Source organism: Zalophus californianus, chromosome 1 (genome assembly GCF_009762305.2).
Source record: "Zalophus californianus isolate mZalCal1 chromosome 1, mZalCal1.pri.v2, whole genome shotgun sequence".
In the NCBI taxonomy this organism is placed as follows: Eukaryota; Metazoa; Chordata; class Mammalia; order Carnivora; family Otariidae; genus Zalophus; species Zalophus californianus.
In genome coordinates, this window is record NC_045595.1 from 51349738 (window position 1) to 51374003 (window position 24266).

At 47.6% G+C, this 24266-nt stretch overlaps 2 protein-coding genes across 7 annotated transcripts in view; both read left to right on the forward strand.

Moving 5' to 3' along the window:
- The window catches only part of MTMR14 (myotubularin related protein 14), a 46248-nt gene extending 42440 nt beyond the window's left edge, over positions 1-3808 (forward strand). For 2 of the 4 annotated variants that reach the window (XM_027585232.2, XM_027585233.2), the window contains exons 18-19: positions 158-313; positions 3208-3808. In XM_027585232.2, the coding sequence (XP_027441033.1) occupies positions 158-313; positions 3208-3391 (340 nt within the window). In that variant the 3' untranslated portion in view covers positions 3392-3808. The remainder of the gene's footprint in view (positions 1-157; positions 314-3207) is intronic. The other 2 variants (XM_027585235.2, XM_027585234.2) reach the window with 2 other exon arrangements.
- Positions 3809-5049: 1241 nt separating this feature from the next.
- Positions 5050-23429, forward strand: CPNE9 (copine family member 9). Of its 3 annotated transcripts, XM_027584936.1 has the most exons (21): positions 5196-5263; positions 5793-5833; positions 5948-5994; positions 6109-6212; positions 6710-6746; positions 6968-6970; positions 7250-7326; positions 11232-11295; positions 11411-11514; positions 11725-11829; positions 13243-13284; positions 13604-13679; positions 13788-13841; positions 14252-14313; positions 15043-15089; positions 15997-16178; positions 16439-16566; positions 20155-20257; positions 20853-20910; positions 21293-21366; positions 23035-23429. In XM_027584936.1, exons 1-21 carry the CDS (start codon positions 5196-5198, stop codon positions 23218-23220), a joined length of 1662 nt encoding a protein of 553 aa, XP_027440737.1. In that variant the 3' UTR covers positions 23221-23429. The 3 variants fall into 3 exon arrangements, with proteins under 3 accessions (XP_027440738.1, XP_027440739.1, XP_027440737.1); XM_027584937.1 differs by lacking the exon at positions 6968-6970 and having other exon boundaries at positions 5050-5263; positions 23035-23352; XM_027584938.1 differs by lacking the exons at positions 5793-5833; positions 7250-7326 and having other exon boundaries at positions 5050-5263; positions 23035-23352.
- Positions 23430-24266: the final 837 nt, after the last annotated feature.

Consider the following 24266-nt stretch of genomic DNA (forward strand, 5'->3'; position numbering starts at 1 on the left):
TTTTGCTTCTGTAAGTCTTTGCACGAAGCATTGTCCTCACAGCTGAGCCTATGGCCCAGGACCACCATAGCCCCACCCCAACCCCTCCAAAGGGCCTCCCCTGTCAGGCATATGACTGACTATGCATCATCTCCCCTCTCTCTCCTCTCTGCCCCAGATCAGTGGACCATCCCCTGCCCGGATCCTCTCTCTCCACAGACTTTGGCAGCTGGCAGATGGTAACAGGCTGTGGCAGTATTCAGGAACGGGCTGTCCTGCACACAGACTCCTCTCTCCCTTTCAGCTTCCCGGATGAGCTCCCTAACAGTTGTCTGTAAGTGTCTTGTTGAGGAGGCAGGATGCTCCCCTGCCCGTATCAGAAGCTGGTGAGCCATCAGGAGTGTTGGTTAAGGAGTGAGGCAGCAGCTGGCCCGGGATCCCTGCCCCACCCCAGTGTCTCAGCTAAGTATACCTCACTGCTCCTGGACTCCTGAGGTATGGAAGAGGCTTTCTGGGCTGCTCAGGAAGTGTGTTGCGGTGTGTGTTCACTCTCTTGAGCCTCCGAAACTCGTCCACAGGTGCCTCGGGGCACACCCTGAGGGAAAGCTGTCTGGACTGTAACTATGGAAGGTTCTATTTCTGTCCGAGGCTTTGCCTGACATGAAGAATCCTTTGAAATCAGAACAGTGGGGTAGTGAAGGTAGGTGTATGGTGGAGACCACAGCCGGAATGGAGCCAGGTCAACTCAAGGGACGTGCTCCTCCGAGTTGCCATCCCCTTCCTCCTCTTGTCTTCTGCTTTTACCTCTAGTCGGGAAAGAAAATTGGATGGGGATACCAGGTCCCAAGGCTATAAAATCCTCTCCCTTTAAGGCTTCAGTACTGGGCTTTCAAGTCTTAACAGTATGTCCGCTTGAGTGAGTGGCTGCCTCTGTGGCAGCCCCCTGCCCCCTGCCTGCTTTACTGCTTCATGGGTGTCAGGCCGGGTAGAGCCTCTAGTGGCCTGGGGAACAGGGCCTCTCCTCCCCACAACGGGCTGAATGAACTTCAGGTGCTAGGGATTCATTGTCACCACCAGAATCTGGCTCATAACCCACCAGAGCTGACAGGTCAGAGGCGAGTTGCCCTGGGGCGTTAAGAAGGATCCCTGCTGAGGGCAGGCAGAGGCTGGACCTTGGGGTTCCAGGATGGAATAGGCCCAAGAGCCATCTCTGGAGGAAGCAGACATCTCTGCCCCTGCTTGATGGCACCCCTCACTTACCTGGCATTAACCACTGAAACGGGCAGCTCTCTGAGCTCCTAGCAAACCCCCAGGATCTGGGTGGTTCCCAGAAGAAAGCTAGGTTCTATGTGATCTCATGGCCTCCAAAATTGCAGTGTAGGGATGGGGTCAGGGTTGATTCCTGCTGAGGTCATACAGTATGTCGATTTAGTGCTTGGGCTTTGTTATCAGAGAAATTTAGTCAAACTCCTGGCTGCTCTGCCTTGCCAGCTATGTCTTGGGGTGTCAGCCCTGACTTCTCTGAGCCTGCTAGCTCATCTCTTGAGAGGGAATGGCACTCGAGTATGTCTGCCTGCCTACCCCTTACCTGCTGTGTGTCCTCAAGTAGATCACCTGTCCTCTCTGGGCTCCCATTTTCTTATCTCTTAAATAGGCTGATCCCTCCCTCTTCTGCCTCCCAGAAGTAAGGGGCAGTGAGAATGCACACGTATGGACCTTTGGATATTCCCTGTGAATACAAACCACTAATCTGAATTACATGATATGCTCTAAGGAAAAGCTGAAGAAGAACACATGGCCTACAGCCTATGTGAAACCTAATTAGAGAGTAAAGAAGATCTAGGGACACATGACTCCCCCAAATGCCAAGACAGACTTTGGAGTTCTTCACGGTATTGCAGGAATCCAGTATCCAGTATCAGCTCCATTTTCCTAGTGTTGCTGCAAGAGCTACTTGACTTTCCCTCACCCTAGAACCTGCTGCTTCTCTCTCTCTCCCACACTTAGTCACCTGCTCATACCTACCACTCGCACCAGTCTACTTTCCTTCAGTCTGTTCTCCCCATACCTACCCCAGGACTGCCATTTATCCTCATACCTCCATCTCTTTCCCCCAGGCCCTGGGGTACAAGTCATTTGGGCTTGGGAATTGGAGACATTGCTGCTACTTCTGACAAATTCGCTGGAGGGATTGCACAGGGATTGGTTTCGGGGGAAATTTTGGTGTCAGTGGTCAGGGCTAGTCTTGATTTTTAGGTGGATGGGAACATGAGGGCTCGTGTCATATAGGTCTGTGACCCCTGGAGAAAGCCCTCCAGGGGACAGTTAGGGTGAATACCATGTGAGTTCCTGACCTTTCTTCTGATCCCATGTCCCTCTCACCCCTAGACTGCATACTTTTTAGTTCATAGGTTGGGTGTGGCTGGTACCTCAGGTCTTTTCTCTTCTATTAAAGACCTTTCAAAGTGTCAAATAGCCTCATGGAATTCATTCTTTGATAAGCCTGAGTTTTCATGCACTTGTTCCCCTTTGGGGGTTTTTGTTTGTTTTTTTTACTTGTTCCCCTTCTTGACTTGTATTTCCAGGCCAAGGAGAGAAGAGGGGCTTCCCGTCTTCTGTGATCAATGTCTGCAGAGGCCAGGGAAGGAAAAACAAACAAAATCAGAACAGCAATCCTGCTGGAAAAGCCAGCACCCTGCTAACTCTTTCCCTAGGGAACACATTTGACTAAAGATGTAGCTGAAGCCTCAGGGGTTTCCGGTTGAGGACCCAGGCCTCTCCAGGACACTTCCAAGAACTTTCTCCCCGAATGCTCCAGGTCCTGGCCTCAAGAAGGCTAAGCTTTTGGTCAGCCAAGGCTTGATGCCTCATCTCGTGGTCTCTCCTTAAGTCTTAGATTTGTGCCTCATATTATTCTCACTGAGGAATGGCAGCCAACAGTTGGCAAACTCCCTCCTGCTCACCTTCCCCCACCCCTCTGCCTTCCCCATTGCACCATTAAAACATGCTGGTTCTAGGTAGGAACAGTAGCCTGAGAGTTGAGAGGAAAGATTATGGAGGGGAACAAGGCCAGATGTTTAGGGCCTGAACTACAGGGGTAGTATGGCCACAGGACGAGTGCCGGCCTGTGCTAGCAAAGGCAGAAGGATAGGTAGTATGGTGTGAGGATGAGGGTGTTGGATCCTGCCCAGCATGATGCATTCATTCTTCCTCCTTCCTTCCCCACAGGCTTGCAGCCCTGAGTGAGCGGGAGACTCGGCTGCAGGAAGTACGCTCAGCTTTCTTGGCCGCATACAGCAGCACAGTGGGGCTTCGAGCAGCAGCCCCCAGTCCCTCTGGTGCCATCGGAGGCCTGCTGGAGCAGTTTGTCCGTGGTGTTGGACTCCGGGGCCCCAGCAGCAGCACCTTATGAAGTAGCCAGCCCCCAACAATTTCCTGTTCTCTCACCTGAGCCCTGAGCAGAATGAAAGCCATGCCCGGACAAGGGGTGCTTCAAGATAGGAGAGACATCTTCTCACTCCTCCTCCTCCTCCATCATGCACATGGCAGCCCTAAAGCTGAGCAGGGCTAAGGACAGGGTTCTCCAACCCCCAGCTTCCTGAATGGTGACCACCCATCCCTCTTGTCACTGCCTTTCCACCCACCCTAGTCTTGGTTGGGATTCCCATCAACTCTCAGAACTGTGTGTGGTTTCCCTGGGGCCTTATGGAGGCTGAGACCTCACAAAAGACTCCCCTTTTCCTGGTTTTGTTTCCTGGAGAGGAGGGATCACCTGCACTGAGAATGAGGCTGTTTGACAGATCACAAAGTAAAATCTTTTTGAACAACTGCTCTCTTGCATCCTCATTTGGTTGCTGTCTTTGTGGAGTTACTTGGAAGGTTCTTACTCTTCTTCCTTGTGCTGGAAGGGGTTGGGGTGGGGGTCAGATAAAGCAGAAAGACAACTGAAGACTGGGTTGTGCCTCTTAACTCCTGAGCCATGACAGTCTCAGTGAGATGAGGACAAGTAGTCACAGGTTGTCAAGATGGGAGCAGTGGTCCTCAGGCGTCAATGGGCCCTAGTCACCCAGGAACCCATTTATTCACACGGATTCCTAGGGCTGCCTGAAATTTAGACTTGGGGTTGCTGAGATGGTCATTCAGCTAGGAATGGGTGGAGGTGGGGGTGGGAGATCCTTCATTTTTAACAAGTTCTGCAGGGAGCACAGTCCTGGTACAGGTGATTTGCAACCCCTACCTTACAAAGCCCTGACTTTGGCGGAGGGTCTGGCTTCTGGGGCTTTGGAGGCAGTAATTGATGTGGGGAGAATGGACCTGGCTGACTACCACCCTCATCTGCACTGTGACCTAGATAGAATAGATTGCATCTTCACAGTATGTCTGCATCTGTAACATCATGAAGTCAAGAGTTCAAAGACTTGGGCAAAGGGCTTTTCAGAGTGCTATCAAGCGGCCATTTACTGAGTTCTGGCTCAACACAAAAGAGGTCACAGATGTGACTGCCCAGAGGAAGGAAATAATACCGGTGAACATTTCTTTAGTACTTACTGTGTATAATCCCCTGAGGTAAGTCCTTTATGTGGATTATCTCAAAATTTTACAACACCCCAAGTAGGTGCTATTCCAGCCTTTCACTGATGAGACTGAGCCACAGAGATGTTGAGTAACTTGCCCAAGGTCACACAGCTAATAAGCATAAATGTAAAACTCCTTCTATTTGGAGACCTAGGCAGGGCGGAAGTGGGAAGGGGAAGAAGCGGACTGTTCAGGGAGCAGCTCAGGAAGAGGAAGCATCCCCAACGCCCACCAGGCGCCCCAAACCCTTCAGTACCGCGGACAGTTCTCAGAGGGTTTTTGTTTTTTTTGTTTTTTTGAGGGGGGTGGGGGGTTTCGCCGGGGTGAAATGCGCTGGGAGGACTCTCCCACGGTATGGGCCGGATTTGGGGTCAGGGTTAGGTTCCCGGTCGGCTCGAGGCTGCTCCAATGGGGCGGGGGCCACCCGCAGGGCCGGGCGGGGCTAGGTTACCATCTGGAGTCGCTGCCGCCGGCGGCCACAGTCAAGGAGCGATCGCGGGAGTGCAAGCAGGGCTGGAGGGAGTGCAGCCGCCGCCGCCGCTGTCGCGGCGGCACATGGACCAGCCCCGCCGCTGCCCCCGCCCCTAGCCCCGGCGGCCCCTGTCTCACAGCTTCCCGCAGCTCCGGCCACTCGACCAGCCATGTCTCTCAGCGGAGCCTCTGAGCGCAGCGTCCCGGCCACCAAGATTGAAATTACCGTGTCCTGCCGGTGAGCCGCCACGCTGGGGAGGGCGTAGGCACTGCCCCTGCCCCAATCGGCTGTGGGGCTTGGAGCAGACAGGGGCCAGACCCCGGGGGAAAGAAGCATCTAGGGCCGGAAAATCTCAGATTCAGACTTAAGAGAGTCTCTGGAGGGTTCGGGGAGGGGGTTTCTTTGAACAGCTCCACCCGCAAATAAAAGCTCAGCCTGCCGGTTCAAGGAACGGGTCATGGGGATCCAGTAGGATCTGGGCCCCAGGAGGACAAAGTTCTGGGGCTAACCCTCTTTCCTGGGCCCTTGAAGACAGTGTGGACGCATAGATAATGATTCTTGAGCGGATATTTCCGGTGCTGTCCAGGGTGCTGACAACGCGGACCACCCCACCCCCGCAACCCCAACAACTCTCCACTGGGTGTAGTAATGAGGCAAGGAGATGCGATTTGAGCCCCATGCCTCCCCCGGGTGCCCAACTCAGGGCAGAGTCGAAGCACTGGGCTCCAGAATGACCCACCCTCTGTCCGTCTGTCGCTTTCTCTAGGAACCTGCTGGACCTCGACACCTTCTCCAAGTCCGACCCCAGTAGGAGGCGCCAGGGACGGGAGGGGGAACTAGGGTCCGAGCGCGACTGAGGGGTGGGGAGAGGTTCAGGCCAACCTTACATCCTTCCTTCCCCGCCTCCGCTCTCGCCTGCAGTGGTGGTGCTTTACACGCAGAGCCGGGCCAGCCAGGAGTGGCGAGAGGTGAGTCCAGGAGCCCTCTCCCAGCCAAGAGCCGCCACCCCCACCCCCACCCCCACCCCCCGCGAATCACCTGCCCCCTGACAGCTCCGTGCTAACTCTCCGCCCCCTATCCAGTTCGGACGGACAGAGGTGATCGACAACACGCTGAACCCAGACTTTGTGCGCAAATTCGTCCTCGACTACTTCTTTGAGGAAAAGCAAAACCTGCGCTTTGATGTGTGAGCCCCGCCCAGAATCCTGGGTTGGATTCCCCCCGCCCCCGCCCCCGACCTGGATCCACACAAAATTCTGGCACGCTCCTCCCCAGCCCGGCCTCCCAGCCTGGCTCCTCCACCAGGCCGTTTGGTCCCATTCTGAAGGCCTCCACTCTAGTCTTAGCTCTGTCCCCAAATCTAGCTTGGCCCTGTGTTTAGGTCAGATCCAATCCAGTTCACTTCCCAGACCTAGCTGGGCCCAAAGCTTCGCACCCTAATTTAGCTCAGGCTCCATCAAGGACCCCCGCCCTGGTAGGACCCCACCCACAGCAGGCCCCAGACTTGGCCTCATCCCTGACTCTCTGGACCCTGACTCCTGCCCTAAAGGAGATCCTGACTGATTTTGGATCCAAGGCTGCCCCTCATTCTACCTACAATCTTAACCAGTATTCAAAACACGACCCCTTTTTCAGGCTGTCTTTCACCAGCCCCGCCTTATGCTGGTTCCACTCTCTTCCCAGATACAACGTTGACTCCAAAACCAACATCTCCAAACCGGTGAGCGAGCGTCCCCTCGCGGGCTGGCCAGGCACACAGGAGGCGCTCAGTGTGTTAAACAACCTTCCTTAGAACCCTCCTACCCCTCAACCCCAACTCCACCTTCTTGGGCCCCAAACCCACCCTCCTGGCCCTCCTCTCATGCTCCTGCCTCTTGGTTTCCCACCCATGCCTTTTACTCACTGTTTCTCTTCCTTCTCGGCCACCTCTGGGACACACAGAAGGTGAGGCTGAACGGGGCTGGCTTTGGGATGGGGGGGTGTGGAATGGAAGGTGAGGTGTGGGATGGCATTGTGGAGAGCAGCTTAAACTGACAGCAGGACCAAGAAGCAGAATTGGCCTGGGGACTCCTTCCCCCTCCTTTAAAGCACAGGCAGGGCGATGCTTCTAGCGTTCTGCCATCCTGGAACACACTGGTCGGTGCAGCAGTTATCACCAGGGCTAGGCTGGGTCTCTGCATCCCCAGCCCCTCCTGGCCTTCTTGACTCCATGTCCTGGTGCAGGATTTCCTGGGACAAGCGTTCCTGGCCCTGGGAGAGGTGATCGGAGGCCAGGGCAGCCGTGTAGAGCGACCCCTCACGTGAGCTGAACAAGAAGGGGTGCTGGGGAAGGGTGGGTGCCCCCAAATTTTCCTCCCAAGGACACTGCTGACCCAATAGCTGTGAAGGCTGGGAACCCCCCCCCCCCCCGGTTGGGAGACTTCAGTGGCTCCCATCATCCTCCTGGGAAAGACCAATCGCCAGGGCTCCGTTCAAGTCAGTCTTAGGCCTGATATGTCTTGTCTTGTCCTCTCTCTCTTCTGTCTCTGTCTCTACCTGTCTGTCTCTGTCTCTCTCACCTCACTCTTTTTCTAAGTCTGATTCTACCCTTAAGGTCCACTTCCAAGCTTTCTTTTCTCCAGGAAGCTTCCCCTCACTAAATCAAGACCCCTGGAACTTCCACTATATTTACTCACTAAATATTTATTAGCGTGTTTTGTATGCCATACCCTGTGCTAGGCACCAGGGACTCGTCCATTCCATAAATACTATTGGGCATATACTCTATGTCAGCCACCGTTCAAGGGGCTTGGATTGTAATGCTGAACATAACAAAGGTTCCTGCCCTTGGGGAGCTTATACTATAGAAGGTGGGGGAGAAACTACAAAATAGACATAACAAATAACTAAATTATATAATATACTGGAAGACATTAAGCGCTATGGGAAAAAGGCAAAGTAGAGCAGAATTAAGAGGATTGGAAATGCTGGGTGGGTGGGACTTGCAATACTCTACAGAGTGGCTGAGTAGGTTTTATGGAGAGGTAACTTTAGAGCAAAGACCTGTAGGAAGTAAGGAAGTGAGCCATGCAGATATCTGGATATGGGATGTTCCACACAGAGGAAGCTGGGCCAGTGCAAAAGCCTGATATGTTCACAGAGCAGCAAGGAGGCCAGTGTGGCTATAGCCAAGTGAGCAAGGAGGAAGAAAGGAGGAGACAAGATTGGAGAGTTAACAGTTTAGGGCCTTGTAGCCATTATAAAGTCTTTAGTTTTTACTCTGAGTTGGGAGTCACCGGAAGGCTCTGAAGAGAGGAGTGACATGATCTGACCATGTTTTTAAAGAATAATGCTGGCTGCTGGATTGAGAATAAAGCTTAGGTAGATGGAGATAGTAGCAGGGATCCCATTGGAAGGCTATTACAGTAATCCAGGGTGGCAGCAGTGAAGGAAAGAAATGGTCAGATCTGGATATAACTTGAAAGGGTAGCCAACAGATTCCTGACAGGTTGAATATGGATGTGAGAGAAAAGGGGTCCAGGATGACACCAAACCCTTTGGCCTGAACACTTGGAAGGATGGAGTTGCCATAAATGAGATGGTTAAAATAAAAAAAAGTGAGGGAGAAGTACATTGCAGGGGGATTTAATCAGGAGTTCATTCTGACTCCTGTTGAATTTGATAATTTTTATTAGACATCCTAGCAGATATGTCAAATAGGCGATAAGATCCATGAGTTGTAGATGCTCTTTCAGACCAGGAGACTAGATGAAATCACCAAAGGGGTGAGCAGAGAAAGAAAAGACCGAACACCAAGGCTCCATGAATTGGAACTAGAAAAGGAGATTGAGAAGGAGCATTAATGAAGTAGAAGGAGGACCAAGAGAAGGGGTGTTGTCCTGGAGGGTAAAGTGAAGTTTGTGTATTGAGGAGAGAGTGACCAGCCATGTCAACTGCTGCTGCGTGTCTGAAGTTCTGAAGGAAGAGGTGGGGGGGACAGCCTGGTTGGAGAGGTTTAGAAGAGAATGGAAGAGAGGAATGAGAGTCAAGAAATCTTTCAAGGGGTTTTGTTGCAAAGAGAAGAGAAAAGGAGGGTTAGGAAAAAGGAAGTGAGGTCAGAATAGGTTTGCATTTTTTAACATGAGAAAAATTATACCACATTTGTATGTTAAGGGGAATGACCCAGTAGAAACTGAAAAATTGACATAATAAAAAAAAAAGGAGAGAATTGCTGGAATGATGTCCATGTATAGGCAAGAGGGTCTGGAATGTAGCACACAGTGGAGGGATAAATAGGCACACGGATAGTCATTTATAGCAACAGTTGCGTGGGTGAAGATACTGGAGGCAAGGTAGGTGTGGTGGTAGGTCTGTGGACATTCTCTTCTGGTTGCTTCAGTTTTGTCAGTGAAGTAGGAAACAAGGTCATTGGCTGAGTGAGGATGGGGGAGGAGGCTTTCCGGGTTTGAGAAGAGAGGAGGAGTGAAACTGCCATCTAGCCAAACTGGAGAGTGAAGTATGATTAAGGACCCTCTTGAGGTTTGTGGTCATGCATTTAAAATGAGACCAGTTAGGGGCGCCTGGCTGGCTCAGTCAGTAGAGCATGTGACTCTTGATCTCGGGGTCATGAGTTCGAGCCCCAAGTTGAGTGTAGAGGTGACTTAAATAAATAAGATGTAAAAAAAAAAAAAAAAGTGAGGCCAGTTAACAAGATTGTGTGTTTTCCTCTGGCCTTATTCAGTTGCACAGGTGCAGTACAGGTTAGGCAGTGAATTGGATTTAACTAGGGCTGTGGTTCTGCCAAATAAGTGTACTGAAGTGACAGAAAGGCAATGGATAAGAGGTAGGATGCAAGGGAGTGAGTATTATTTTTTTAATCTTTTTTTTTTAGATTTTTTTTTTAATTTGACACAGAGAGAGAGATAGCGAGAGCAGGAACACAAGCAGGGGGAGTGGAAGAGGGAGAAGCAGGCTTTCTGCCGAGCAGGGAGCCCAATGTGGGGCTCGATCCCAGGACCCTGGGATCATGACCTGAGCCGAAGGCAGACGCTTAACGACTGAGCCACCCAGGCGCCCAAGGGAGCGATTATTATAATCATCGACTGGAATTCACACTGGGTAAGGAGGTGAGGGAAAGCATTAAGGGGGCAAAGAACAGAGAGAAAGCAGTAAGATCAGAGACTTGGTCCTCCTGGGTGTGCAGGTGAAGAGTCCCTATACTCCTTACACTGTCTTTTTAAAGCACAGAGTCAAAAATTGAAAGAGCCAAAGAAATGGTTCAACATTTGTATCAAAGATGGGAAAAATCACACAATAAATTGGAGCCAGGACTTGGACACAGAACACTTCTGACCCAGTTTTCTTTCTGCCACACTTGGGGTCCCTTTGGGGTCAGGGTTCACAGGCCCATCAGCAAAGTCCCTGACCACTTGCAGACCCAAGGCAAGGCAAGTGGGGAATGAGTGTCCTAATACGTACCCTTCAAATACATGGAAGTGTTCCTTCTTGGGTCAGGAGAGGATAAGGCTTCCCTTGTCTTTTTTATTTCATTCTCCACATTTTATTTCACTCTTCAAAAGCACAGCATCTTTGATCTAACAAAACAGCCTTTTGCCCTGGGTCTGGATAGAAAATCCTCTCCCTCATTCAGGACTGCTACATCACATTCTACTTGCCTATTGGCTTTGACATCCCACCTCCCTCTAGAAGCTCCCCAAGGGCACAGCCTAACAGAATTGGAGAGTGAACTGGCCAATTCATACCTAGCACAGTGCCTGACATACAGTAGATACCAAGGTCTGCTTTGAGAAATCTAACCACCTTCATATCAATAAAGCTTCCCAATTGCTTGTCCTTCCATGCACTCATTCAGATCTTTTCACAACCCTGAGAGGTAGGCATGATTCCCATTTCATAGTAGAGGAAACGAGGACCCCAAAAAGAGGAAATAACTTACTCAGGACTTTAAATCCTGTGTCTTTCCCATGCTACCATTATAACATGTCCACCTAGGCCAGATTAGCCCCTTCCTTTCAGACTACAGACCCCTTCCCTATCAAAGTCAGGCCCTTCTCCACAAGGAACCACACAGGGCAGAAAGGGATACATTTAGGGGACTGTCAGGAAATGGCACATTGAACCCCCTGGCCCACCTAATCCCAGATTAGCTACCCCATTCTTCGTTGCCTACTCTCCCTCCCCTGACAGAGGCTTTTTCTGCTTCCAGGGGTGTGCCAGGCAAGAAGTGTGGGACCATACTGCTGACTGCAGAGGAGCTTAGCAATTGTCGGGTCAGTAAGAGCCATATACTAGACCCACAAGGCTCCCTTCTCTCCTAAACTCCCTTTAGTGGACTGTTTGAGGCTATGAACAATTTGGGTGTCAACAGCCAAATTTCATCCCTAGGACATTGCCACCATGCAACTTTGTGCAAACAAGCTGGACAAGAAGGATTTCTTTGGGAAGTCAGACCCCTTCCTTGTGTTCTATAGGAGCAATGAGGATGGCACGTGAGTTAACATCTTCTCCAGGGGCACCCACCCCTCCCCCACTGTGACCGTGGGCCCATTAGGGCTGTCAGGCTGGATGTGGGCATCTTAAACTCTACCAGGACCTGAGCTCAGAATTCACTCAAGGCAGCACACAGTATGTGCTTAACAAGTGGGGAAATCCCAGGAATCTCCAAGAGTATGAGTTCCAGTCCTCTTGCTCCTTTCCAGGTTCACCATCTGCCACAAGACGGAGGTTGTGAAAAACACGCTGAATCCTGTGTGGCAACCCTTCAGCATCCCTGTGCGGGCATTGTGCAATGGAGACTATGACAGGTCTGCTTCAGTGTAAACTAGGGAGTAAGGGAACAACGGCATGAGAATGGGATTCCTGAGCCCCAGAATGCTGGCAGAAGTGTCACAATAGTTTTGGAGGATCCTGCCTGGTGAAACAGAGTTTTGGGCATGGAGATAGGTAGATGGGGAAGCAAATGGATGGCCACATAGATGGATAGGAGGATGGATGGGTGGATGGGTAGATGAAACGGCAAATGAACAAATGAATAAATAAATACATGGGTGGAGGGTCAGATGGATGGGTAAGCTGGTGAATGAATGGATGGGTATATGGATGGGCATGTAAAAGGACTGGTGGGTGGGTAGAAGGGGAGATGGATGAGTGGGTAACAGATAAGTGGATAAGTGGACTGATGGGCATATCAGTAGATGGATGAATGATGGATAGATTAATGGATGAATGAATAAATGGATGGGTATATGAGAGATTGTTAGATGGCTGGAGAGGCAGAGGGATGACTGAAAAAGCAGGAGGATAAACAGGTAGAGCAAAAGGTGGATTGGTGAATGGATGGTAGATGGATGGAAGGACCAGTAGATTAGTTGATTAATGAGTGTAAAGTAGATGGATAGGCTGACCATATGAACTAATAAATGAACAGTATGAAGGCAGGTGAGTGGGTGGAAGGATGGATGGGCACATACATGAATGGTTATGTAGGTGAATGGGTGATCATATGGACAAATGTGATAGATGGGTGTTTGGTTAGATAGCTGAATGGACAGAGAGATGGATGCTTGCATACATCAGTAAGTCAGTGTATGCCTGGATGTATAGTTAGATGGGTGGATAAAGATAGGTATTAAAAGGTAATTAGATTGGCTAATGTATGGGTAAGTGGGTGGCTACATGGATAGATAGTTGTAACTGCAACACAGATATATGGACATACAGGAGGACTTAGGCATAGTACTCAAGAACAAAGTCTTTGGAACCAGGATGTCTGAGTTTAAATCTCAGCTCAGTCACTTACTAGTTATAGTCCTTAGTCAAGTTACTTTTTTTGCACCTCAATTTCCTTATCCAAAAATAAGAATAATATTTACTTTATAGTTAAGTGCTTACTTTTTAGGATGGTTGTTAAATCAAATGAGTCAATCTACAAAAGCACTGGTAACAATGCCTAGAATATAGTAAGACTCAACAAGTAGTAGTAAAGAATAGTAATAGTGGTACAAATAGCGGTAGAAGAAATAATGGCAGTGGTAATAGATAGTTGGGTATGTGCATGGACTGATGAATGAATAAATAGGATGGATGGACTGATGGGAGGAAGGCTGAAGGAAAAACAGATGCGTGTATGGGAGGATAATTTGTGAATGGTTAAGTAGGTGAGAGTGTCTCTAGGATTTATCATACACGCTAGCCTATGTTTATCTCCTGCATTTCAGAACAGTGAAGATTGATGTGTACGACTGGGACCGGGATGGAAGGTAGAACTGCCCCACATAGTACTGTCTTCTTTTGTAGTTAATTTAAACAGCTTCCTATAATACGTAGTACATTCACTAGGAAACCAAAGTCGTCTTGGGAGTCAAGAAGGGTGATAATAGATGCCAGGACCTTGAGTACAATTGACCCTCTCAGTTGGATCTTCCTTCTCTCCCCCTTACCTTGGCCTCTCTTCTGGCCCCAACCCCAGTGCCCTGCAGCCCAAGTAGAGGCAAGGGATAATGGGGGCAAAAGACTAGTTTCAGGGCTGGCTCCAAGCCAACAGTAGCTGCTGCTCACCCGCCCCTGGCCTCACTGCAGCCATGACTTCATCGGTGAGTTCACCACCAGCTACCGGGAGCTGAGCAAGGCCCAGAACCAGTTCACAGTGTATGAGGTGAGAACTCCAGCTCTGTCCAGGTTGCCCAGGCCCTCCATCCCAGTGTGCTCAGTCTGTAACTCCCTTCCTCTGTTTCCCACCATCACTATTATCTTCTTCACTCAGGTACTTAACCCTCGGAAGAAATGTAAGAAGAAGAAATATGTCAATTCAGGAACTGTGAGTGTTCCCTGGAGCTCTGGCCCTCCCTAGATCCTTCTGTTTCTATTCCCACTGACATAGTATGACAAATGTTGGGGTTAGACTGTGGGCACAGATTACTTGGATATAGTAACGTTGGACCCAAGGTGGCTCCATTTAAGTTTCTTTTGTTTTCTTTTGATTCTCACCTGAGGAAAATTGTTTGCTCATTACTGTTTTGCAGATTTTCTTAAAACTTAAGTTGTATTTCCCAATTTAATACACTTTTGAAAATCCAAATATGTTTCTGACAGCTTCCTCTTTTTTGCCCTTTCAGAAATTAGACAGGGTTGGGGAGTGTGCGGTAGGGGGTGGAATCATGTGCCTCTCTGCCTTCTGCCACCCAACTGCCCTTTCCAAAGTAGCAGGGCTGTCTCTTTGCCCCACAGGTGACGCTGCTCTCCTTTTCTGTGGACTCTGAATTCACTTTTGTTGATTACATCAAGGGAGGGTGAGTCACAGGCCAGGTTCTGGGCTGAAAGACAAGCATTGAGTTACTCCCAGTTCTAAGCCTCAGTTTTCATATTTACAAATGGTTAAGGTCCATGGAGATAAACTTTTAAAAACACTTGGCATACTATAAAGTGCTCTGTAAAATGCATAATGTTGCCCATCTTAGTTTTCTTCATGAAGCTGACTTTCATCCCTAGCTTCCTGTCCTCCCATGGGAAGATGCGAGACAGGTGGTCTTCAAAGATGGCCCCAGTAACCTGACTGGGGTCCAAATAAAAATCATGGCCAGGCAACAGGAAGAGGCCAAGAGAGAGGGAAAACCCAAGCAGACCAAAGGGGACATTCCTTTTGGCTCAGTAGTGGTAGGCAGACCTGGGTAAAGTACTTTGCTTCTCTGAAGCTCACTTTTCTCCTATGCAAAATGGAGATGTTAATTACTACTTCAGGGTTATAGTAAAGGTTAAGTTAAATGGCATAAATTACATACACTTGTCACACAGTAGGCATTTAATTCTGCTACCCAGAGTGTGCTCCATGGACCAGCAGCATCGGCATCATCTGGGAGTTTGTTAGAAATGTAGAATTTCAGGCTCCACACAGATCATCCAGACCAGAATCTGCATTTTAACACTATCTCCAGGTGATGCGTATGCACACTAGTGTTTGAGAAATCCTGATATAATAAGTATTTGTCCCTCACTTCTCAATCGATCTACTTCCCCAACAGGACACAGCTGAACTTCACAGTAGCCATTGACTTCACAGCTTCTAATGGTGAGGCATGGATGGGGGAATGGGGTATGGAGGAATTCTAAGGAATTCATTAGGGATTGGCCTAGATTCTGACCTGGGGATAAGAGATCACCTACCAAGGGTCGCCTGGGTGGCTCAGTCAGTTAAGAGTTCACCTACCCAGTAAGCCCAGGCTTGAGGCAAAGCCCAGCCAGGCTGGTACTGGGACAGGAGTTTTGGGAGGAGATTATTGGGTATAATGGGGGACAGAGGGTAAAAGAAAATAGGTGTGTCAATTTTAAAAAGTTGAAAGGAGAGATACCTCAAGAAGTGGATGAGTAAATGAATGGATGGGAGATAATAGGAGTGTAAGGAGAAATGAAGCAGTAAATGAGTGAGTAATGACTGGGTAGGTAAATAAGATGAATAAACCAAGTAGGTAGATGGGTTAGTGAGTGAGTACAATAGGTTGGACAAGTGGATGCATGAATAGGTATGCAGGTGGACAAATGGACAGATGTTTAAATTGGAGAAATAACAGGTAAGTAGCTAGGATAATGAATGAGAGTGGGTAGGTGGATGAATCCATATGAAGACAGAATGAATGGAAATGAATAGGAATGATGGGTGGGTGGTAGTTGGGTAGATACTGGATAAGAGAATGGAGAGGAAGATGCGTAGAAATGGATGGGTAGATTGAAAGATGGATTTATGTCCAGTGGATGGGAGAATGGATATGTGGGTAAGTGGATAAATTGACAGATAAATATAGGGGTCGGTGGATGGATAGATGGATAAATGAACATATGGACAACTGGGCAAAATAATGAAGGAGTACATGGGTAAAGAGTGGGTGAATGGATAGGCAGTTGGATGTATACATGGATGGACAGGTGAATAGATAAATGATCAAGGTGACCATGAGGCTGGGGGTCCTGTGTCCCTACAGGGAATCCTCTGCAGCCCACCTCCCTGCACTACATGAGTCCCTACCAACTCAGCGCCTATGCCATGGCCCTCAAGGCAGTGGGAGAAATCATCCAGGACTATGACAGTGACAAGCTCTTTCCAGCCTATGGCTTTGGGGCCAAACTGCCTCCAGAGGGACGGATCTCCCACCAGTTCCCCCTGGTATAGTATAGGCCGGAGCCTACGCTCCATGCCCTGGCATCTGGTCCACTCACGGTGGTGAATTTCTTCTCAGGATCAAGTACCTGCAGAGGACCAGGGAACTATGAGAGGGGAGCAGAGCAGGGAGGGGAGCAGGGCTGGAGTTTGGAGGGGAGCATGAGAGACAGAGAGAGATGGAAAAAAGAAGGAGTGAGCTGGGATCAGAGTACTCCTGGGTATACGCAGCATGGCTCAGCCTAGCAAGGCATCTTTCCCGACAGAACAACAACGATGAGGATCCCAACTGTGCGGGCATTGAAGGTGTTTTGGAGAGCTACTTTCAGAGCCTGCGCACAGTGCAGCTCTATGGGCCCACCTACTTTGCTCCTGTCATCAACCAGGTGGCCAGGTAAGGGAACTGGGTGGGGGCTGGGAGGACTGAGGGGAACCAGACAGGGGACTGACTTCCCAAGGATAGTCAAGACCACTCTTGGGTGAACCTGGGCTTTGGGGAAAGGGTAAAATTTTCAGTGTTGGCCAGGCTCTGATTAAAAAGAGATAAATGCCTTATTCTGGGGTAAAGAGGGTGTGAACAAACTACCCCAACCCCACTCTTTGGGAACAACAGTTCAGGACTCAAGTTTGGGGAAAAGAGAGAGGGTTCTATAACACAATGATTAAGGCACACGCTTTGGCATCAGACCTGGCTACACCCCTCACCAACCATGTGACCTTAAGCAACTCACCCTAAGTCCCCATTTTATCCCTACAAATGGGTATAAGGATAACAATAGCACTTCTTTATAGGGTTATTGGGAGGTTAAAATTAGATAACAAATTCAGAATTATTAGCACAGTGTCTGGCCTATAGTAAGTGCTCAATAAATGGTAGGTTAAAAAATAGGAAAGTAACTTCTAAAAATAAAAGAGTAACTCCAGGGGTGCCTGGATGGCTCAGTCAGAAGAATCTGTGACTCTTGATCTCAGAGTTGTGAGTTTGAGCTCCACATTGGATGTAGAGATTACTTAAATGAATAAATAAATAAAAACTAAAAAAAATACCTCCAAATTTTCAGAACAAAAAAAAGCAAGATCACATATCAAATCACTTTTTAAAAGGCAAATAAAATAAAATGACAGAACTAAAACCAAACATATGTCACTAAACATAAATTGGATAAGTTCACCTATTAAAAGAAAAAGATTCTCTGATTGAATAAAGCAATAAAATAATAAGTAAATCCTACAATATGCTGAATAGAAGAGACCCAGCTAAAACAAAGTACCTCAGAAAGCTTGAAAGTAAAAAGATTAAACAAAAAAAGAGAATACAAATGGAAGGATTTCAGGGAGGTTTATATGCCTATAGACTTCCCTTTTCCCTAATAAAGATTGTTTATGTAATTCATAATGAATATAATAGTTTCTTTCAATTATGAAAGTAACATAACATTGCTGTAAAAAATTTCAAGGATGAAGAAATGAAATAAGAGATCACCCAGAATACTGCCCATGGGAATATGGATGCATATACAGTTCTTGGCAGTTTTTTCCTTAGGAATCCATAATTGCAGTCAAATTTCATGCAGAGGGGCCTGGCTGGCTCAGTCAGAAGAGCATGCGACTCTTGGCCTTGGGATTGTGAGTTCGAGCCCCACACTGGGTGTAGAGATTACTAAAAAAATAAACAAAAAAATACATGTAATAGTTCACTACTGATTTTTTCACTTAATATTGGAGACTCAGCATATTTTGGTTGTTATTAAACAGATTTCTTAATTTTATCTTAGTTCATTCATTCATTCATTGAATAAACATTCAATAAAGAGGCAACATAGCATGAATGTGGGCTGTGGAGCCAGACTAGCTAAGTTGATACACCCACTCTACCACTCCCTAGCTGTGTGAATTTGAGCAAGACCCTGAACCTCTCTATGCCTGTTTCCTCAATTGTAAAATGATAATAATAATAATAATATCATAGGGTTTTGTGAGGGTTAACTAAATTAATATATGTCAAGCTCTTAGTGCCTGCCACATCATAACTGCTATAAGTGTCAGCTATTACTGTTACTATTATTATCATTATTACTATTCAAAGGGCATCTGCTGTATGCTCAGTTCTCTGCTGGGGCACTGGAGACTCACAGATGAATCACATCTAGTCTCTGCCCTTGGGAGCTCCCGCCTTGGTGCAGGTGACAGATATATAAATAAATCATTACTTTCCATAGGCCAGAGCTTCCCAGACTTTCCCAGCAAGTTGCCTGTTGGCAAAGGCAAGTGATTGCTTCCCCCAGGGGAATCTTAGGCGCACAGCTGAAAACAACCAGGCTGAAAATGTCTTTGAAGTCACCATATTTATCTTAAAAATTCATGCAAATTTTACATCCTCCTCATGTTGTGTCCATTTTGCTTTAATTTGGAGGAGAAAAAAAGGTGTTTTAAGTATACTTAGAGTCATCTAGCTTTATCCACCAGATAATACAGTAGAATGGATGCTCCAGGTATCCTGTGACCTTTGGTCTCCCTGGGCACACATGCTGGTACCCTCATGGGTGTGAAAACCCATGTGGAAGGGCTGACAGCCCAACTTGGTGGGTGGTATCCTAGAAGGCAGAGGGAGAGGAGGGGAGGGTATAACCTAGTCTGAAAGACCCAAGGGAGCCTAAATTGTGGAGGGGAATTATTAGCTGGGTCTAGAGGGCAAGTTGGACTTTATCAGAAAAAGAGATGCAGAGTAGGCCTGGCAGAAGGAAGAGCATGTGAAAAAACACAGAGTCATAAAGAAGCAAGCTCAGGAAACAGTAAACAGTAATGTTATGAACAGAATGTACCAAGTATATGGAGGAGTATCCAAAGAACAGGCCGGGAATGGAGAGTGAAGGAATCAAGAGCTCAGGCTTAGTTGGGCTCTTTTACTGAGCATTTGAAATGTAGCTTGGGTGAACAAGAAACCAAATACTTACTTCTATTTAACTTAATTAATTTAAATTTCGATAGTCACATGTGGCCAGGGTCTGCCTTATTGGATAGTGCAACTCTGTCCTTTCCAACCCACTCAGGGCCTAAGACTGGGAGTCAAGAGACCAGGATGTACCATGATCTTTGGGCTCTCTGAAGGTCTCATGTTTCTTATATGTAAAATAAGGGGACTGGACTCAATGGCTTCCGAAGTCCTTTTCAGATAGAAAAATCTTGGATTCAAAGATTGATGGTGAGAGAAGGAAAAAGGAGCTTGGGAGCAGCTGTTAGACTGGCTAAGGACCCAGCAGCATAGACAGTGGGAGGCGGTCAGCAGAGGGGAGAAGGAAGAAAGAAGAAATGGGTGAGAAAGGGAAGAAAGGAGGCCTTTAGCCTTTGGTCTTTCCCTTGTATAAAAACCAAAATCTTTCTAGGGGCTGTCAAAGCCCTGCGTGATCTGGCCCCTACCCCATCTCAGCCACATGGCCCACTTTGCTTCCCTTACTTTCTGGGCTCCAGACACAGTGGGCTTCCTTCAGTCCCATCGCAAGGCCCTTATCTGTGCTGTTCCCTTTGTTCCTCCCCTTTGCTTAGCCTCTCCTTCATCCTCAAACACTGTTTCCTTAAAGAAGCCTTCACTGACCTGCTGGACCATGTCAGGATCCCCTACTAGACACTGTCATAGCAGTGTCCCTTTCCATCACAGTACTCATCACAAGAGTAATTATACCTATTTCTGTGATTCTGGGATTAATGTCCTCCCTCAAGATAGCTGGGATGAATTTGTTTTTTCTCATTGTGTACCTCCAGTGCCTACTATAACACAGTAACTACCATAGTAAGTTCTCCGTAAATGTTACTAGACGGATGTCAGGCAGGGGCAGGCATCCAGGTTTAGGGAAGGAGCATGAGCTTCAGAAACCCTAATCCTTGCCCACTGCTTATTACAGTGATGGTGGAAGCTTTAGGGGTAGGGTGTTCCCTTGGACTCTCTGGACTTTCAGCTGGATTCTGATCTTGGACTTTCAACCAGGGCTGCTGCCAAAATCTCTGATGGTTCCCAGTACTACGTTCTGCTCATCATCACTGATGGGGTAATCTCTGACATGACGCAGACCAAGGAGGCCATTGTCAGTGTGAGTCTAAGGAGGAGGGCTTGGCAGGGAGGGCCACTGTTAATAACTGTGAAGGGTTTGAGGTTTTACCCTACTTGCAAGCTAACAAATTAGCCCTCCAGTTTCATGGATGCTGGCAGAAGACACAAGACTCCTGGATCGGAGACAAAGGACTTTGTTATTCTCAGCCATAGTAGTAGCTCAATTATCAGCATTTGCTTTGATTCTAAGTCCCATTTCCCACAAGATGTTGTGAGGAGGGTCAAATGACACCTGTACTCACAGTGGGATGCACTGTAGGTCAGAAACCCTGAGCTTAGGGTATCTGAATCTTTTATAATGGGCAGTAAGCATGCCTGCCCTTTGTTCTGGTGTGAGATACTTTATTAAACTGAATAGTAAACAAACCTGCCCTTTGCTCCAAAGGAAGACACTATATCTTTCAAGGCTGTTTGATATGCAGACATCCTTGAAAAGATAGGCTGGAACAAAGGGAATCAGTGCCTCTGCTTGCAAGATGTGCAGAAACATGATACATGCACAGAAAATTGTCCCCACTAGTCACCTCCATCGTTATGATTGCTCACCCCAACCATTCAACCTCTTTCCCTCACAGGCCTCCTCACTGCCCATGTCTATCATTATTGTCGGTGTGGGACCAGCCATGTTTGAAGGTGAGTAGGATCATGGGTGTCCATGAATGAGACCAAGAACTGGGGAAAATAAGGGAGGATCTGGGCACCCAGGCCTGTCAAACATAAAAGATAAGATGGATGCCTCTGTTGGACCTTGGCCAAGTCACAGACCTTCTCTGAACCTATTTCTTTACCATAACCAAGGATGTTGATATGAATACTTCCTTCTTGGGGTTCCTTGGTGGATGGAATGCATGGGAAGGCACAATAATAACTCCATAACAGTGCCTAAAATTTGTTAGGACTTGAATACAACCACTAAATATTCTCATGATGACTACGAAGTGGAGCTAACAAGGAGGGGGGTAACATGGGTCTGGTGTGGGAGAGGGCAATCAGCTGAAGAGTGTCTTCTCTGCAGCAATGGAAGAACTGGATGGTGATGACGTGCGCGTGTCCTCTAGGGGACGCTATGCAGAACGGGACATCGTTCAGGTAGATCTAACCAGGGAGAAGTCATGGAGCCAAAAGGCACAGTGGGAAAGACAGGCTAAGTTGGCAGCCACTCTCCCATTCTGTCTTCTTAATCATCTACCTTTCTCCCCATTACTCTTCCAGCTGTCCTGCATTCATTGAACAAATTATTTTTGAGAAACAGGCAGGTTGCTGCCGCCATTCTGGATCCATAGTATAGGAGATCCCCAAAGCCCCCACCCTCTAGTGGAGGCAACCAATAATAATCACACAGCTAAATATCTATTAGATTGTGATAAGTGCTCCAGAGGAACAGCAAATGCCACTATGAGATATATATATATATATATACACACACACACTATAACAGGGACCTGATTTAGCAGGGTAGTCAGGGAAGGCTTCTATAAGGAAATGACATTTGAGCTAAAACCTAAAGGAGGGTTGCTCTACCTAAACACTGCAGGTAGAGAAGCAGCAGATGCAAAGGCCCTGAGGCTCAAAAGAATTAGTCCAAACACGGAAAAGGCAAGAGGCCAGGGGGCAGGATCCCAGGAAATGTAAAGAAGAGGGAGCCAAGGCCTTGTTGGTTATGATGAAGATTTGGAGTTTTGTTCTAAAGAATAAGAATCTCTTGAAGGATTTTACTTAGGGGAATGAGATGGTCAGACTTGCATTTTCAGAGGAGCTCTGCTGCATGGAGGGTTGACAGCAGCAGGTTGAGAGAGAAGGCAAGTAGACAGACCTGTCAGTGAAGAAGCCTTTGAAGTAGCAGAGGAGAGATGACTGGGATCTGGATAGGAATGGAAGCAATGAGGATGGAGAGAAGAAGCAGGTTCAAAAGATTATTTAAGAAAATTTTACAAGAATTGATGCTTTGATTAAATGGTGATGGGGAGTGAGGAGGGCTTTAAGGATGACTCTCAGTTTTCTAGCTTGAGCAACTGAATGAGTGATAGTCCCATTTATTGGGAAGGGGAAGCCTGGGGGAGGAACAGATTTGGAAGAAAGGGCCAGAAATCAGTTGTGAACACATCAGGTTTGAGATATCTAAGACACGTGAATGGAGATGTGATATGGGCAACTAAATATGTGGCTCTGGACCTTAAAAAAGAGGCCAGGGATGGATGTATAAATTTGGGAGTCATCAGAGTACAGTTTTTAAAGTCATGGAAGTATATGAAATCACCCAGGAAGAGAACTGAGAGAGAGAAGTGACCAGGTTTAGGATCAGGTAGACCCCAGAGGAATGGGGGTGACAGGGAGGAGCATCCAGGAAGGAACGAGAAAATCCAGAAGAGTGTGGTATGTCAAGAGTGGGATGTGTCTAGTAGGAAGAGTATGGTCAAATGTAATGAAAAGCTAAAGAGAAGTCAAGCAAGATGAAGACTGACAATTATTGCCCACTGGACTGATTTGGTAACATAAGGGCTATTACATTGGCAAGAGCAGTGTCAGTACTGTGTGAAGCCAAACTGGACTGGGTTGAAGGTGAATAGAAGGTGAAAAAAAAAAGGGGGTGGGGAGAATGTAAATGTGGAAAGCTGTCCAAAATAGGGAGGGGAAAGAGATAGTGTGATATTTGGAAAGAGATGTTAGGGCTCAAAGAGGAAACCTCCTTACTGCTCCCCTTCCCATTCCTCTCTTCCCCGGCCATTACCCACACCTGATTGTCTGTGCCTGTCCCAGTTCGTCCCATTCCGAGACTATGTTGACCGGTCAGGAAACCAGGTGCTGAGTATGGCCCGACTAGCCAAGGACGTGCTGGCTGAGATCCCAGAGCAGCTGCTGTCCTACATGCGCACCAGGGATATCCAACCTCGCCCCCCACCTCCTGCCAACTCCAGGCCAACCCCAGCTCCAGAACAGCCCTGAGGAGCCTACCTCTTCCGTAACTAGCAGTCTGCTTGCCTGCCCACCCACTGCTTCTGCTGAAAGCCAGAGGCACCTGGAGCCCTGGACCTTACTGAGTCCAACTTAGAGGATCAGTGCTGGCTGGTCGAGCCCTCTGTCCCCTCACCCATAGAAGGGCCTGGCACTGTCACCACCTCCCTGCCTTCATGCCAATAATAAAGCTGATCTTTACTCCACCTCTGTCTAATGGTTCTTGGGGAAGGAGACTGGGGGACCTGGGGGCCTGGGGCCACACCAAGAGAAGTGAGCAAACATAGCTTCAGTTAGGGTTCATCCCCATCCTATCACCCATCCATCCAATCACTTCTTCAGACATTCTTCAAACACTTTAAGAAATGATAAGTGAAACTTTGTGTGCATGTTTTTTTCTGAAGAGAGGCCCATAGCTTTCATCAGGTTCTGAAAAGGATTCCTGACCTCAAAAGGGGTCAGTTTTCCAAGGACTCTGTCTAATTCTGCTCTGATCCATTTATTCTGAATCTTTTAATGAGGATAATAAAAACAGCTAAATGCTTGAGTATTCATTATATATGGAGGCGATTTACAAGCATATTTTTATTTAATCCTCACAACAATCCTGTGAGGTAAGCACTATATTTTATCTCCACTTTATACATCAGGAAACTGAGGCTCAGAAAGGTTAAGTCGCTTTTTGAAGAGAACTCATCAGTTTGACTCCAGATCCCAAAATCTTAACCAGCAAACATCTTCCTGGAGTGTTGCTTTTATTAGGATGTTTTACAGAAAATATTATTTATGAAAATACATACATTATAGTGGGTCGAATGCAAGGTTTGCATTAAGATATAACAGAAGCTTCCATTTACTCCGAGCTTTGCCCCAGAACCCTGGAAGACCCTTTCACACTCTTCTTTGGATGGCAAAACTGAAGAGACTCAGCAACAAGCATTGCTTAACAAGTGGACCCTTCCCAGCACCCAAGACCTGACCAAACCCCCAAGAACTGACAATAGTTTTTGAGCCCTCTTTTTTAAATGCGGAATTTA

Excerpts from the sequence above, each read along its gene's own strand:
- CPNE9 (XM_027584936.1), top strand. The coding sequence starts at position 5,196 with ATGTCTCTCAGCGGAGCCTCTGAGCGCAGCGTCCCGGCCACCAAGATT. Across the intron at positions 5,264-5,792 it reads GAAATTACCGTGTCCTGCCG|GAACCTGCTGGACCTCGACA; the intron begins GTGAGCCGCCAC and ends CGCTTTCTCTAG. Across the intron at positions 20,258-20,852 it reads CCAAGGAGGCCATTGTCAGT|GCCTCCTCACTGCCCATGTC; the intron begins GTGAGTCTAAGG and ends TTTCCCTCACAG.